Below are 14,721 nucleotides of genomic sequence, written 5' to 3' on the forward strand. Positions count from 1 at the left end.
GGTACAGACCAGATAACATTACACATTATAGAGGTACAGACCAGATAACATTACACATTATAGAGGTACAGACCAGATAACATTACACATTATAGAGGTACAGACCAGATAACATTACACATTATAGAGGTACAGACCAGATAACATTACACATTATGGAGGTACAGACCAGATAACATTACACATTATAGAGGTACAGACCAGATAACATTACACATTATAGAGGTACAGACTAGATAACCAATAATGAATGTTGGTTTAAAGGTTTTCCTTCACAAAATGGTTGTAATTTATTAGTTATACTTTACATAGGCAGATCAAATGAATATCAAAATGAACTTGGTTCTGTCAGAGTTGTGATGGGAACATGCAGTAAATCTGTCCCCTCCTGTTGTTACGCTCGTCGTAAACATTGGACCAAGGTGCAGCGTGGTAGACGAACATTTTACTTTTATTTAAAATGAACACCGACAAAACGACAAAATACCAAACGAACGTAAAGTTCTACAGGCTACACAGCAACTATGCAAAAACAAGATCCCACAAACTAAGGTGGGGGAAAAAGGCTGCCTAAGTATGATCCCCAATCGGAGACAACGATAGACAGCTGCCTCTGATTGGGGACCATACCCGGCAAACAAAGAAATAGAAAACTAGAATGCCCACCCAAATCACACCCTGACCAAACCAAATAGAGAAATAAAAAGGCTCTCTAAGGTCAGGGCGTGACACCTGTCCCCTTCTGCCCCTCCCCCTCCTGTCCCTGTTTGCCCCTCTGTCCCCTCCTGTCCCTGTTTGCCCCTCTGTCCCCTCCTGTCCCTGCTCTGTCCCCTCCTGTCCCCTTCTGCCCCTCCCCCTCCTGTCCCTGTTTGCCCCTCTGTCCCCTCCTGTCCTATCCAGTCCCCGTCTGCCTCTCTGTCCCCTCCTGTCCCCTTCTGCCCCTCCCCCTCCTGTCCCTGTTTGCCCCTCTGTCCCCTCCTGTCCTATCCAGTCCCCGTCTGCCTCTCTGTCCCCTCCTGTCCCCTTCTGCCCCTCCCCCTCCTGTCCCTGTTTGCCCCTCTGTCCCCTCCAGTCCCCGTCTGCCTCTATGTCCCCTCCTGTCCTATCCAGTCCCCGTCTGCCTCTCTGTCCCCTCCTGTCCCCGTATGTTCCCTCTTGTCCCCGTCTGCCTCTCTGTCCCCATCTGCCCCTCTGTCCCCTCCTGTCCCCATCTGCCTATCTGTCCCCTCCTGTCCCCGTATGTTCCCTCCTGTCCCCGTCTGCCTCTCTGTCCCCTCCTGTCCCCTCCTGTCCCTGTCTGCCCCTTTGTCCGCTTCTGTCCCCGCCTGCTCCTTTGTCCCCGTCTGCCCCTTTGTCCCCTCCTTTCCCCGTCTGTTCCTCTGTCCCCGTCGTCCCCTCCTGTCCCCGTCTGTCCCCTCTCTCTGTCGCTTTCTCTCGCTACAAGAGGTGTTGAGGGGGCAAGAGGTGTTGAAGGGGTCTGAGCTATGAGAGCGAGGAGAGCCCACCTCTTCACACCTGTGGCTGGCAGCAGAAAGAGTCAATGAGTCACTGAGAACAGCCAATACTCCCACATCTTGAACACACACACGCACACACACACACACACACACACACACACACACACCTATATACCCCCCACACACAAACACACACACACACACACACACACACACACACACACACACACACACACACACACACACACACACACACACACACACACACACACACACACACACACACACACATATACCCCCCACACACAAACACAGACACACATTGTTGCCAACCAACACTTGTTTATCCGTTTGTGTACATGCATCTGTGCGTACATCCTGATGTTTGTGTTCTACTGTCTGTGTGAAGACAGTGATCAAGTGTGTCTTTCGTATCTTCGCTTGAGAACCAAACCCACAAAAACTACATAACCCATCACAACCTGGGCCACACCAGGGGAAGCCAAACCACATGTCTGGCGGCCGACCCAGGGTTTCTCTCTATCTCTCTCACACACTCTCTCACACACACGCACACAGACGCACGCACACACACACAGACGCACACACACACACACACTCACACACACTCACAGACGCACACTCGCACACACAAACCCACACACACACACACACACTCACAGACGCACACACACTCACAGACGCACACTCGCACACACGCACACACAAACCCCCACACACACTCACACACATTTTGCAGTACAATCAATCTCTACAGAGAACAACAAATCAAATCAAAGTTTATTTGTCACGTGGGCCGAATACAACAGGTATAGACCTTACAGTGAAATGCATACTTACAGGCTCTAACCAACAGTGCAAAAAAAAGGTATTAGGTTTAGAATTCTTATAAAAAAATATAATTAAAATCATGTGATAATTGTATTTATTTTTGTTAAATCTTGGAGCATTTTGAAGTACAGGGTTTGCAGACAGCGTTCTGACTCCAAACACCTCCATCTTGGTCTGAGAAGACAGTGATGCAACATCAGGAGTCACTTCTACTGAGGAGGGGGAAGAAAAACGCTTTTTCAAACTCCACATTGGAGCAGGAGTTGGATCTGGGTGTAATGTGGGATGTCTATGTGTGTGTTCCTGAGAGAAAGACGGAGATAAAGAGAGGCCGGAGAGAAGCAAAGCCTTATCAAGGCTGTATCAAAACCGGCCGTGATTGGGAGTCCCATAGGGGCGGAGCACAATTGGCCCAGTGTTGTCTGAGGTGGGCCGTCATTGTAAATAAGACTTGCCTAGTAGCCTTGTGGTTAGAGTGTTGGACTAGTAACCGGAATGGTTGCAAGATTGAATCCCCGAGCTGACAAGGTAAGAATCTGTCGTTCTGCCCCTGAACAAGGCAGTTAACCCACTGTTCCCCGGTAGGCCATCATTGAAAATAAGAATTTGTTCTTAACTGATTTGCCTAGTTAAATAAAGGTCAAATACAAATTACGGTCACAGGACAAGCACAAGAAATGGCAGGCTACTCAGAGTTTGATCAAAACACATATTCATCAGATGAATATACCTTGATAAACACCGTCCTGAAAAGGGGACCGTTTTAACTGGATGCCGTTCAGATTGAATTTAAATTGGTTTTATTAAAACAGGATAAATGAAAAGATAGAGTCTCTGTGGAGTTGATTTGAGGTGGGACAGCTACACTAATCTCTTCACCATCAGCCTGTCTTTCACATGTAAAAGACCCAGTAAGCAGCGTCTGGAGGTTTGACTGTGGCCTTGAAGTTCATGTTGTGACAGGATGTGTTTCAGAGGGTCTTTAAGCTGCTATCAGCTTAAAGAACCCCAACAGATCAACAGATGACCCCCCCAACAGATCAACAGATGACCCCCCCAACAGTTTCACAGATGACCCCCCCCAACAGATCAACAGATGACCCCCCAACAGATGACCCTACAACAGATTCAAGATGACCCCCCAACAGATCAACAGATGACCCCCCCAACAGATCAACAGATGACCCCCCCAACAGATGACCCCCCCAACAGATTCACAGATGAACCCCCCAACAGATTCACAGATGACCCTCAGCCCCAACAGATCAACAGTTGACCCCCCCAACAGATCAACAGATGACCCCCCCAACAGATCAACAGATGACCCCCCCAACAGATCCAGAGATGAATGCTCATCGTCAACACACACCAACACAGTCGTAAAGACCCCTTTTCCCCCTCAGGAGGCTGAAAATACTTTTCATGGGCCCTCATCCTCAAAAAGCTATACAGCTGCACCATTGAGAGCATCTTGACCGGCTGCATCACCGCCTGGTATGACAATTGCTTGTCATCCGATGGCACAGAGGGTAGTGCGTACAGTCGAGTACATCACTGGGGCCGAGCTCCCTGCCATTCAGGACCTCTATACCAGGCGGTGTCAGAGGAAGGCCATAAAAATGATCAAAGACTCCAGCCACCCAAGTCATAAACTGTTCTCTCTGCTACCATACAGCAAGCGGTACCGGAGCACCAAGTCTGGAACCAACAGGATCCTGAACAGCTTCTACCCCCCCAAGCCATAAGACTGTTAAATAGTTAGTTAAATAGTTAACCAATAGCTACCCGGACAGTCTGCATTGACCCTTTTTGCACTAACACATATAGTATACTGCTGTTAATGTTTATTATCTATCCTGTTGTCTAGTCACTTTACCCCTACCTATACATACAGTACATATCTACCTCCATTACCTCGTACCCCTGCACATGGACTCGTACCACATGTATATAGCCATGTTATTACCTCGTACCCCTGCACATGGACTCGTACCACATGTATATAGCCATGTTATTACCTTGTACCCCTGCACATGGACTCGTACCTCGTGTATATAGCCATGTTATTACCTCGTACCCCTGCACATGGACTCGTACCCTGTGTATATAGCCATGTTATTACCTCGTACCCCTGCACATGGACTCGTACCTTGTGTATATAACCATGTTATTACCTCGTACCCCTGCACATGGACTCGTACCCTGTGTATATAGCCATGTTATTACCTCGTACCCCTGCACATGGACTCGTACCTCGTGTATATAGCCATGTTATTACCTCGTACCCCTGCACATGGACTCGTACCGCGTGTATATAGCCATGTTATTACCTCGTACCCCTGCACATGGACTCGTACCTCGTGTATATGGCCAAGTTATTACCTCGTACCCCTGCACATGGACTCGTACCTCGTGTATATGGCCAAGTTATTACCTCGTACCCCTGCACATGGACTCGTACCGCGTGTATATAGCCATGTTATTACCTCGTACCCCTGCACATGGACTCGTACCACGTGTATATAGCCATGTTATTACCTCGTACCCCTGCACATGGACTTGTACCATGTGTATATAGCCATGTTATTACCTCGTACCCCTGCACATGGACTCGTACCGCGTGTATATAGCCATGTTATTACCTCGTACCCCTGCACATGGACTCGTACCTCGTGTATATAGCCATGTTATTACCTCGTACCCCTGCACATGGACTCGTACCCTGTGTATATAACCATGTTATTACCTCGTACCCCTGCACATGGACTCGTACCGCGTGTATATAGCCATGTTATTACCTCGTACCCCTGCACATGGACTCGTACCCTGTGTATATAACCATGTTATTACCTCGTACCCCTGCACATGGACTCGTACCTCGTGTATATAGCCAAGTTATTACCTCGTACCCCTGCACATAGACTCGTACCTCGTGTATATGGCCAAGTTATTACCTCGTACCCCTGCACATGGACTCGTACCTTGTGTATAGAACCATGTTATTACCTCGTACCCCTGCACATGGACTCAGTACTGGTACCCTGTGTATATAGCCAAGTTATTACCTCGTACCCCTGCACATGGACTCAGTACTGGTACCCTGTGTATATAGCCAAGTTATTACCTCGTACCCCTGCACATGGACTCGTACCTCGTGTATATATGGATATCATAAGGTGAATGCACCAATTTGTAAGTCACTCTGGATAAGAGCGTCTGCTAAGTGACTTAAATGTATACAGCCAAGTTATCGTTACTCAGTGTGAATTTATTCCTCATGCTATTATTTTTCTGTTATTTCTCTATTTTTTTTTTATCTCTGCATTGTTGGGAAAGGCCTGTAACTAAGTATTTCACTGTTAGTCCACATATGTTGTTTACGAAACATGTGACAAACACAATTAGATTTGATTTATTCATCATGATGGGATCCAATCACAGCGTGATCAATCTGTTGGTCTTTGATCAGGAAAAGGCCATCACAAAGAGAAACCAGCTCTCAAACAACTTCTACAAGTTTATCCGTTGGCAGCAATGATCAACCATGTCCCTGATACTACCCTGTCTACCCAAAAGCATATATTCTACCGTTAACCTAAACAAAGATATCTGTACCACTAATCTCATCATGTACAATGGACCACTGGTTTATAAAAATCAAATCAATTCACATGTTATTTGTCACATACCCATGGTTAGCAGATGTTAATGCGAGTGTAGCGAAATGCTTGTAAATAATATATATCAAGTCATCTCAGGTTACACAGACCCACAAAGAATTAGAAAACAAACCCAATTTTGATAAACTCCCATATCTACAGGGTGAAATACCACGGTGTGACATCACAGCAGCAAGATGTGTGACCTGTTGTCACAAGAAAAGGTCAACCAGTGAAGAACAAACACCATTGTAAATATAACCATATTTATGTTTATTTATTTTCCCTTTTGTACTTTAACTATTTGCACATCGTTACAACACTGTATATAGACATAATATGACATTTTAAATGTCTCTATTCCTTTTGGGAGTGTAATGTTTAATGTAAATTTTTTAATTTTTATTTCACTTTTGTTTATTATATATTTCACTTTGGCAAGAGAGAGAGAGAGCGAGAGAGAGGGAGAGAGAGAGCGAGACAGAGAGAAAGACATCAAGTACCAAGTAGTTGATTGGTGTGTGATAATGAATTTCAGTCTGATATGACGTGGATGGATGTCAGTCCCCAGTCATGTGCAGGTTTGTGCCTCTAAATACGCCTCATCAGTTGACTAGGAGCATCCTGGCCGTTTCATTACCCCCTATTACTGATGTGTTTTCCCGTTCTGCTCCGACCTTCTACAATCTAACACAACTACAATTAATTAAGCCTGAAATTATACGACTATTCAGGGGGCCGCTAATGAGTATCACCGAGTGAAACAATCGCTACAGCATAACGTGCGTTATTGCTGGCAGCGTGTTTCTCGTGTTGTAGGCCTATATTCTGTATATATTCTGCTTGCCCAGTCACTCTTGGGAATCGAAAGCTACATTTATAAGAGGCTGCTATGTGCGTAACTTCGACACAAGAGAGCGCTCCTAAACGGGGGACGGTTGCAGCTGAACCGCAAGAAAGGATTGTAGAGCCAGTAGTCTACATATAAGCGCATACTTTTAACCATCTCCTTCAAAACAAGGAGAGGAGAGAAGATGCGTTGAAATACTTACAAATTAACGTTCTCTCTTATTTTCATTATTGTGATTGAAAACAAAATATATGTCGCGTATTTATTTATTTCCAAATTGCAGCCTATATTTCAATATTTTTTTATTTTTATGTATTAGCTATATATATTAGCCTCATTTGAAAACGAAGTAGGCCAAACAAGGACCAAGATTGGTAAGTTTGTTCTATTGATTTGTATATAATATAAATCGACTAACCCTATTTAAACATATGTATCGGTATAGATTCATGCATTAACAATTCGTAGGCTATATGTTTTTTATTTTATTGTTTTATTTTACCTTTATTTAACCAGGTAGGCAAGTTGAGAACAAGTTCTTATTTACAATGTTACAAGATAAGTTACAGAAATTATATTTTAAGAATTTCATTTAAAAATATATATTCTGTCAGTGAAATCAGTGCACTATATTTGACTGATCACTGCTGCTACAATTCAGTCGGAGCTTTGTGTCACCAATATGCTTGTATCTGTATAGCAGTTCCTACAGCAGTTCCTACAGCAGGCTGTCGGTTCGGCAATACATCACAGGCTTCTTCAAACGGAAAGATAATTGACCGTTTCCACTCTGTTCACAAAGGGCAGTCCGGTGGGACAGAATAACGTGAACTCGTCTCTCTGGGAAATTAATGCAAATTCATGACTCTAAATTTATTGTGAACTCCGGATGTGAAAATATATTAATTAAATTATCTTAAAATTGAAGGAAATATAGTAAATTATAGCCATAGTCTAAACAAACTGTTTGGAAAATAATTTCTAAAATGATCTAATAATTGTCTGAACAATCCGTTTAGGCTAGCCCTATAGCCTAATCATTTTATAGACAAAAAAAATTACAATTAACAAAATTAAATAGAAGAAAAAAAAACATTGAAAACATTACAGGCCTAGTTAATATATCAGGGAACATAACAAGTCAAACCTTTGTCGCCCAAACGTGATTCCGTGGCGCTACATGAGAAATACCGTGGAAAGCGTGAACACAAAAAATACTAGTAGCTGTTTCGATGAGGGTGACAACTTTCCATAGAGCGTTTTCACACCTTTATACAAACCCTCAGCTCTCGGCTTTTCTGAAAACAAATCTACAATTCGTCATGTGGTTTACAAGAAAACGAATAGTTAAGTGAAAGGTATAAATACCAAGCGATGCAATATTTTACCGTAGCTAATTCCTCTTTATAGGTCTAACAGACGAATTTTACTACAAATATCTTTGCTATCAATTGAATTGCTACACCATAATTAAATTGTTTTTATCATATTGCTGTTATAAATCAGTCTGCCAGAAAAGAGAGCTTAAACAAACATTTAGATGTACCGCGGGGCCCGGGGAGGTAAATCCTATATGTCTTAGTGAAGGCTTCCTTAATGAGGTGATAATTGTCGCTCATCAGCCGGTCAGTGACCTGATGGGCTGTAGAGAGATGGTTCGGCGAGCGTTGTCTGCCGGGAATACACAAATAACTAGAGAGATGGGGGGTGGGGGGACACGGGAAACCTGGATGTACATTTTTATTTAGGATGTTACAAAAAAACAGACACAACATTTACTCCAAGAAGTTCAAATATATAACAAGAAAAAAGACTTTCGTGAACATTCGCACTTGACCCCCCCCCCCTTACTAACTCTGACCTAGCTACTTTATGAGGACAAATGTACTGACTACGACTGTGATATGTGGTTGTCCCACCTAACAATCTGTAGATTAATACACTGACTATAAGTCACTCTGGATAAGACCGTCTGCTAAATGAATAAAATGTATTCAAATAATAATAATAATAATAATAATAAAAAAGCCAAATATAGGCTAGCCATGGGAAGTAGGTTACTCCTTTATTAATAAAATGTACAGAGCAGAATAAGAATCCTTCCTCTCTGACAGGGTCCTTATCTGGGAGATATAGTGCAGCGCAAAGTTTCACTATCAGTCTTACTGCGCAATAATATATTTTATGAACTAAAACATGTTTTTTTATCAGTTAATATCCCACCCCCAAAATGGTAAATCTATGTGGACTGAGCCATCTATCACGATCCATCCTAAAAGCCACACCCATGGCCTTCACAGCAGATTGGGAGTGTGAAACGGGAATCACGTAATCACCCGTGCAGGTTATCACAGGAGATCAGCACGTCAGTCTCCACAGTGGTAACTCAGTGCACACGGCCAGCCAGACTGGCAGGAGGACTTCCCTGCCTCTTGATTTACAGCCTTTAGCCACTTAGCCCGTTTGAGAGTATAGGTCTATAGCCTATGCGATTCTAATTAGGATATTTTTGGATATACTTAAAAACAAAAAATAATTGTACTTTTATTTCTCAAAAGGATGCAGAACTTTTCAGGAAGATCTCTGGTTCCGGTTCGTCTCCAATCCTTCTGACAGAAGCCCCGGACAAGAATAAAAAAGACCGTGGGACCGAATAACATTTAATCTTGCCTGACAAAAATTACCATGCTCGGAGAGGGAGAGAGCAACACCTTTCCTTCCCCCAAGGACGCCCCCCGCCCGGAGGAGAGGAGAAAGTCCCCGGTGGTGGGTGCAGATGACCCGGCTATGGCCGGCAGCGCTAGCCGATACACCGACGGACTCGGGCCGGACCGCTATTATATCTCACCCTCATCCAAACAAACTGGAGACATGGCGAGTCCATGTTCGTTATTCCCTTATTCCCAGTCCGGTACCGTTTACACGGCATCCGGCGGATCCAGATATTCGACATCTCTTCACTTCAGCTCGGTGTTGCCTCCCACGGGATTCTCCTCGGCGGTGTGCGCGGGGCGTAATCAGTTCGGCTCGGCCTACCAGTTAGGACAGGGTGGATGTCTCTACCCTCCATACAGCAGCGGGTCCGGGATCGGCTCGGTGCCCCTACCCTCAGGCACGGGGGTGAGGGCTCAGGTCTACCTCTGTAACCGGCCTCTCTGGCTCAGGTTCCATCGGCATCAGACTGAAATGATCATCACCAAGCAGGGCAGGTGAGTGCGATGTGGCCAACCGCTAAACCGAATGCTTCGGTTCCGCGGGTGCGGAGTGAGCTTTTAAACTCCGTTTAAAATATAGGAAACGGCTCCTGCATGCTGAAAAGGATGCCATCATCAGTTCGATTTTATTTATATTTGATGTTGTGAAACTGTATTCTCTGAAACGCACCCACACATTCATTTGTTGTCAAATTCTCACCAGATCTGGCACATTTAAAAATACACACACACACATTTGAATCCCTGTCTGTTTATCAGGCGGATGTTCCCGTTCCTGAGTTTCAACCTGATGGGTCTGAATCTCTCTGCTCATTACAACGTGTTTGTGGAGGTCATGCTCGCTGACCCCAACCACTGGAGGTTCCAAGGCGGGAAATGGATCACCTGTGGAAAAGCGGACAATAATATGCAGGGTATGATCCTAGAAAGTATAGGCAGTATAAAGATTATAAACTATTTCTAAATAGTTGTTTTTTAAATTACATTAACCACAGCAATTAATAAAACATTTTTTAATTATGAAACAATTTATTTTTTATACCCATTTTCCTTGTTTAGGAAACAAAATGTACGTCCACCCTGAATCTCCCAACACGGGAGCACACTGGATGAGACAGGAGATCTCCTTCGGCAAACTGAAGCTCACCAACAACAAGGGAGGCAGTAACAACAACGCACAGGTGATGCGGTTTATATACCACCTGCATGGGGGATCATTTTAATAAGGAAAAAATATAGATATTCTAATAAGCCTGGGAATGTATTGATTTATGTACAAAATATTTTCATCATTTAAAAGTAAAAAAGTAAAAAAAATCTTCCTACTGTGGTTAATGTGTAACTTCTAGACTCACCCACAATGTTTTAAATGCAAAACAAAATAAACACCTATTTATTTTATTGTTATTATTATGAAGATCATCCATACATACATAGATATCTTGATTAAGTCAAATCCTGAAAACTTTCGCATAAAATTGCATTGATGTCAGTGGTATGTGTCAATATTTTTTTAAATGTATTTTACCTTTAATTTAACCAGGCAAGTCAGTTAAGAACCAATTCTTATTTTCAATGATGGCCCCTGAACAGTGGGTTAGCTGCCTTGTTCAGGGGCAGAACGACAGATATTTACCTTGTCAGGTCTGGGATTCGATCTAGCAACCTTTCGGTTACTGGCTCTAACCACTAGGCTACCTACCTGCCCCACCACCTGCACCTGTATAGGATTTGGCCCACAAATAAGTCTTGTCCATTGACTTTCTGTTCTGTTTTTCTGTGTACAGATGATAGTCCTTCAGTCTCTTCATAAGTATCAGCCGCGGCTGCACATTGTTGAGGTGACAGAGGGGCTGGAGGACATGAGCAGTGACCCAAAGACCCAGACCTTCACCTTCCCTGAAAACCAGTTTATAGCCGTCACTGCTTATCAGAACACTGATGTAAGAATGCATCTTTCACTCTCTCTCTCTCTCTCTGTCCTCTCCCTCTGCTTTCTCTCTCGTTCTCCCTCTGCTTTCTCTCTCGCTCTCTCTCGTTCTCTCCTCTCCCTCTTTCTCTCTCTCGCTCTCTCTCACTCTCTCCCTTTCTCTCTGTCCTCTCTCTCTCTGCTCTCTTTCTCTCTCTCTGTCCTCTTTCTCTCTCTCTCTCAATGTTTATCTCATTATAAGACATTGAGTTTTCTAACTGCTTCTCTCTTTTTCCATAGATCACACAACTGAAAATTGACCACAACCCTTTTGCAAAAGGATTCAGGGATAACTATGATTCGTGAGTATCTTCAATATTTATATTCACTTACAATGACTGTAACACAACAAAGGTTTTTGCGTGATGTCTTATCCCTGTCACATTTCCTTATACACAGAGTGTACAAAACATTAAGAACACCTTCCTAATATTGTGTTGCAGCCCCTTTTCCCAGTCTCAATTTGTCAGGACATGGATTCTACAAGGTGTCGAAAGCGTTCCACAGGGATGCTGGCCCTTGTTGACTCCAATGGTTCCCTCAGTTGTGTCAAGTTGGCTGGATGTCCTTTGGGTGGTGGACCATTCTTGACACACACAGGAAACTGTTGAGTGTGAAAAACCCAGCAGCGTTGCAGTTCTTGACACACTCAAACTGGTGTGCCTGGCACCTACTACCATACCCCGTTCAAAGCCACTTGAGTCTTTTGTCTTGCCCATTCACCCTCTGAATGGCACACATACACAATCCATATATCAAATGTCTCAAGGCTTAAAAATCCTTCTTTAACCTGTCTCCTCCCCTTAACCTGTCTCCTCCCTTAACCTGTCTCCTCCCCTTAACCTGTCTCCTCCCCTTAACCTGTCTCCTCCCCTTAACCTGTCTCCTCCCCTTAACCTGTCTCCTCCTTAACCTGTTATCTAATTCTCCTCCCTTAACCTGTCTCCTCCCCTTCATCTACACTGATTGAAGTGGATTTAACAAGTGACATCAATAAGGGATCATAGCTTTCACATGGATTCCCCTGGTCAGTCTATGTCATGGAAAGAGCAGGTGTTCCTAATGTTTTGTATACTCAGTGTACATTCTCCATCTCTCTTCTCCTGTGGTATTGTAGGATGTACACAGCTCCAGAGGGTGACCGACTGACCCCCTCCCCCACTGACTCCCACCGCTCCCACCAGATCGTCCCAGGTGCCCGCTACGCCATGCAACCTTTCTTCCAGGACCAGGTCATCAACAACCTGCCCCAGAACCGCTTCTACAGCGGTGAGAGGACAGTACCCCAGACCAACAGTCTCTTTTCCCCCCAGCCAGAGGACAGCGCCTCCCAGAGGTGGTTTATCTCCATGCAACAGGGAGGAGCTGGCCCCAACAAGCTGGATCTCAGTTCCTATGAAGGGGACTACTCTAGCAGCCTGCTCCCTTATGGTATTAAGTCCCTGCCTCTACAGAACTCCCACGGTCTCACCTACTACCCGGACTCTCCCTTCACTTCCATGGCAGCAGGATGGGGCTCTAGAGGATCTTATCAGAGAAAGGTGACCACAGGCTTGCCCTGGTCCCCTAGACCCAGCCCCACTGGGTTCCCAGAGGACCAGCTGTCTGTGCCTGACAAAGACAAGGCTCAGGGGGAAGAGATCAACAGCAGTAGTGTTGGTAACATAGCTTCAACGTGGACTGATACTCAGTCTTCCACGCTGAGCCTGGAGAAAGCTGACTCTGGGGCCATGGTGTGTAAAAGGAGACGAGCGTCTCTGAATGGACCCGGCACAGAGAACTCCTCCACTATAAAGTGTGAGGATCTGACTGCTACTAACACCTACAGCAAAGAGTCCTCTGTTTCTAAAAGCATGGCTTACTATTCCTTCTACACAAGCCCTTAATTAGCTTGTTTCTTGTCACCTTTAAAAAAAAATCATCTTTGATGCCAGATTTCCCCCTTTTCGTATTTGTTGGAAGTTCCAAGTCGGTTGATATTCTGCCAAACCAGTGCTACCTGTACCAACCGTACTCACCAGGTGTTTAACAACATGTGACTGGACGGTGTGATTTTTCTTAAAGGGCCAGAGTACTCGATACACCCAGTGGGTTGTGCTCTAATGTGTATTGTCCTTCAATGTACCCAGTGATGTGTGTTTGTACAAAATATGCCTTCACATTGAAGTTTTGTTTACATATGTGACTAATTTATTGAAGGCTTGTGAATATGATATTTGTGCACTGTAAAATGTGAGGGATCTTGTATCAAATATACTGTACATTGCAATGCTAAGAAGTTTTTTGGTTTTTTTTGTAATAAAAAACGCTTCAAGCTTCGTTATCCAACTACTGAAAGAATAGAAGTCTTTGGTCCATCAGAGAAGCGGATTAAGATAACAGCCTAAATCATCGACTATACCATCGACTCTATATCTACAACACAATACGGTCTCCATCTGTACCATTTATATTCTATTTAACTAGGCAAACCATTTAAGAACAAATTCTTATTTACAATGATGGCCTTCCCAGGGAACAGTGGGTTAACTGCCTTGTTCAGGGGGCAGAACGACAGATTTTTACCTTGTCAGCTCGGGGGATTCGATCCACCAACTGTTTTGGTTACTGGCCCAACGCTCCGACCACTAGGCTACCTGCCGACCACTAGGCTACCTGCCGACCACTAGGCTACCTGCCGACCACTAGGCCACCTGCCGACCACTAGGCTACCTGCCGACCACTAGGCTACCTGCCGACCACTAGGCTACCTGCCGACCACTAAGGCTACCTGCCGACCACTAGGCTACCTGCCGACCACTAAGGCTACCTGCCGACCATTAGGCTACCTGCCGACCACTAAGGCTACCTGCCGACCACTAAGGCTACCGTTTCGGATACTGACCCAACGCTCCGACCACTAGGCTACCTGCCGACCACTAAGGCTACCTGCCGACCACTAGGCTACCTGCCGACCACTAGGCTACCTGCCGACCACTAGGCTACCTGCCGCTACCTGCTGCCATCAAGGTCCAGACATCTTGGCAGTTTGTTACTTCGGTTGCTACAGGCTCAGAAATACATATCCTCTCTTTTGGTCACAGAGATATATATATATTTTATTGTCACACACCGGATAGGTGCAGTGAAATGTGTTGTTTTACAGGGTCGGCCATAGTAGTATTATAGGTGCAGTGAAATGGGTTGTTTTACAGGGTCGGCCATAGTAGTATTATAGGTG

General features: G+C 44.6%; 1 protein-coding gene across 1 annotated transcript; it reads left to right on the forward strand.

The window, feature by feature from the left end:
- The first annotated feature begins 6,873 nt into the window (after window positions 1-6,873).
- LOC106606130 (eomesodermin) lies at window positions 6,874-13,832 on the forward strand. The gene is made up of 7 exons (XM_045719378.1): window positions 6,874-7,192; window positions 9,377-10,027; window positions 10,292-10,446; window positions 10,592-10,713; window positions 11,320-11,475; window positions 11,742-11,803; window positions 12,619-13,832. The coding sequence occupies exons 2-7, from the start codon at window positions 9,504-9,506 to the stop codon at window positions 13,385-13,387; spliced, it is 1,788 nt and encodes a 595-aa protein (XP_045575334.1). The 5' UTR covers window positions 6,874-7,192; window positions 9,377-9,503; the 3' UTR covers window positions 13,388-13,832.
- Window positions 13,833-14,721: the final 889 nt, after the last annotated feature.

Source organism: Salmo salar, chromosome ssa05 (genome assembly GCF_905237065.1).
Source record: "Salmo salar chromosome ssa05, Ssal_v3.1, whole genome shotgun sequence".
NCBI classification, from domain to species: domain Eukaryota; kingdom Metazoa; phylum Chordata; class Actinopteri; order Salmoniformes; family Salmonidae; genus Salmo; species Salmo salar.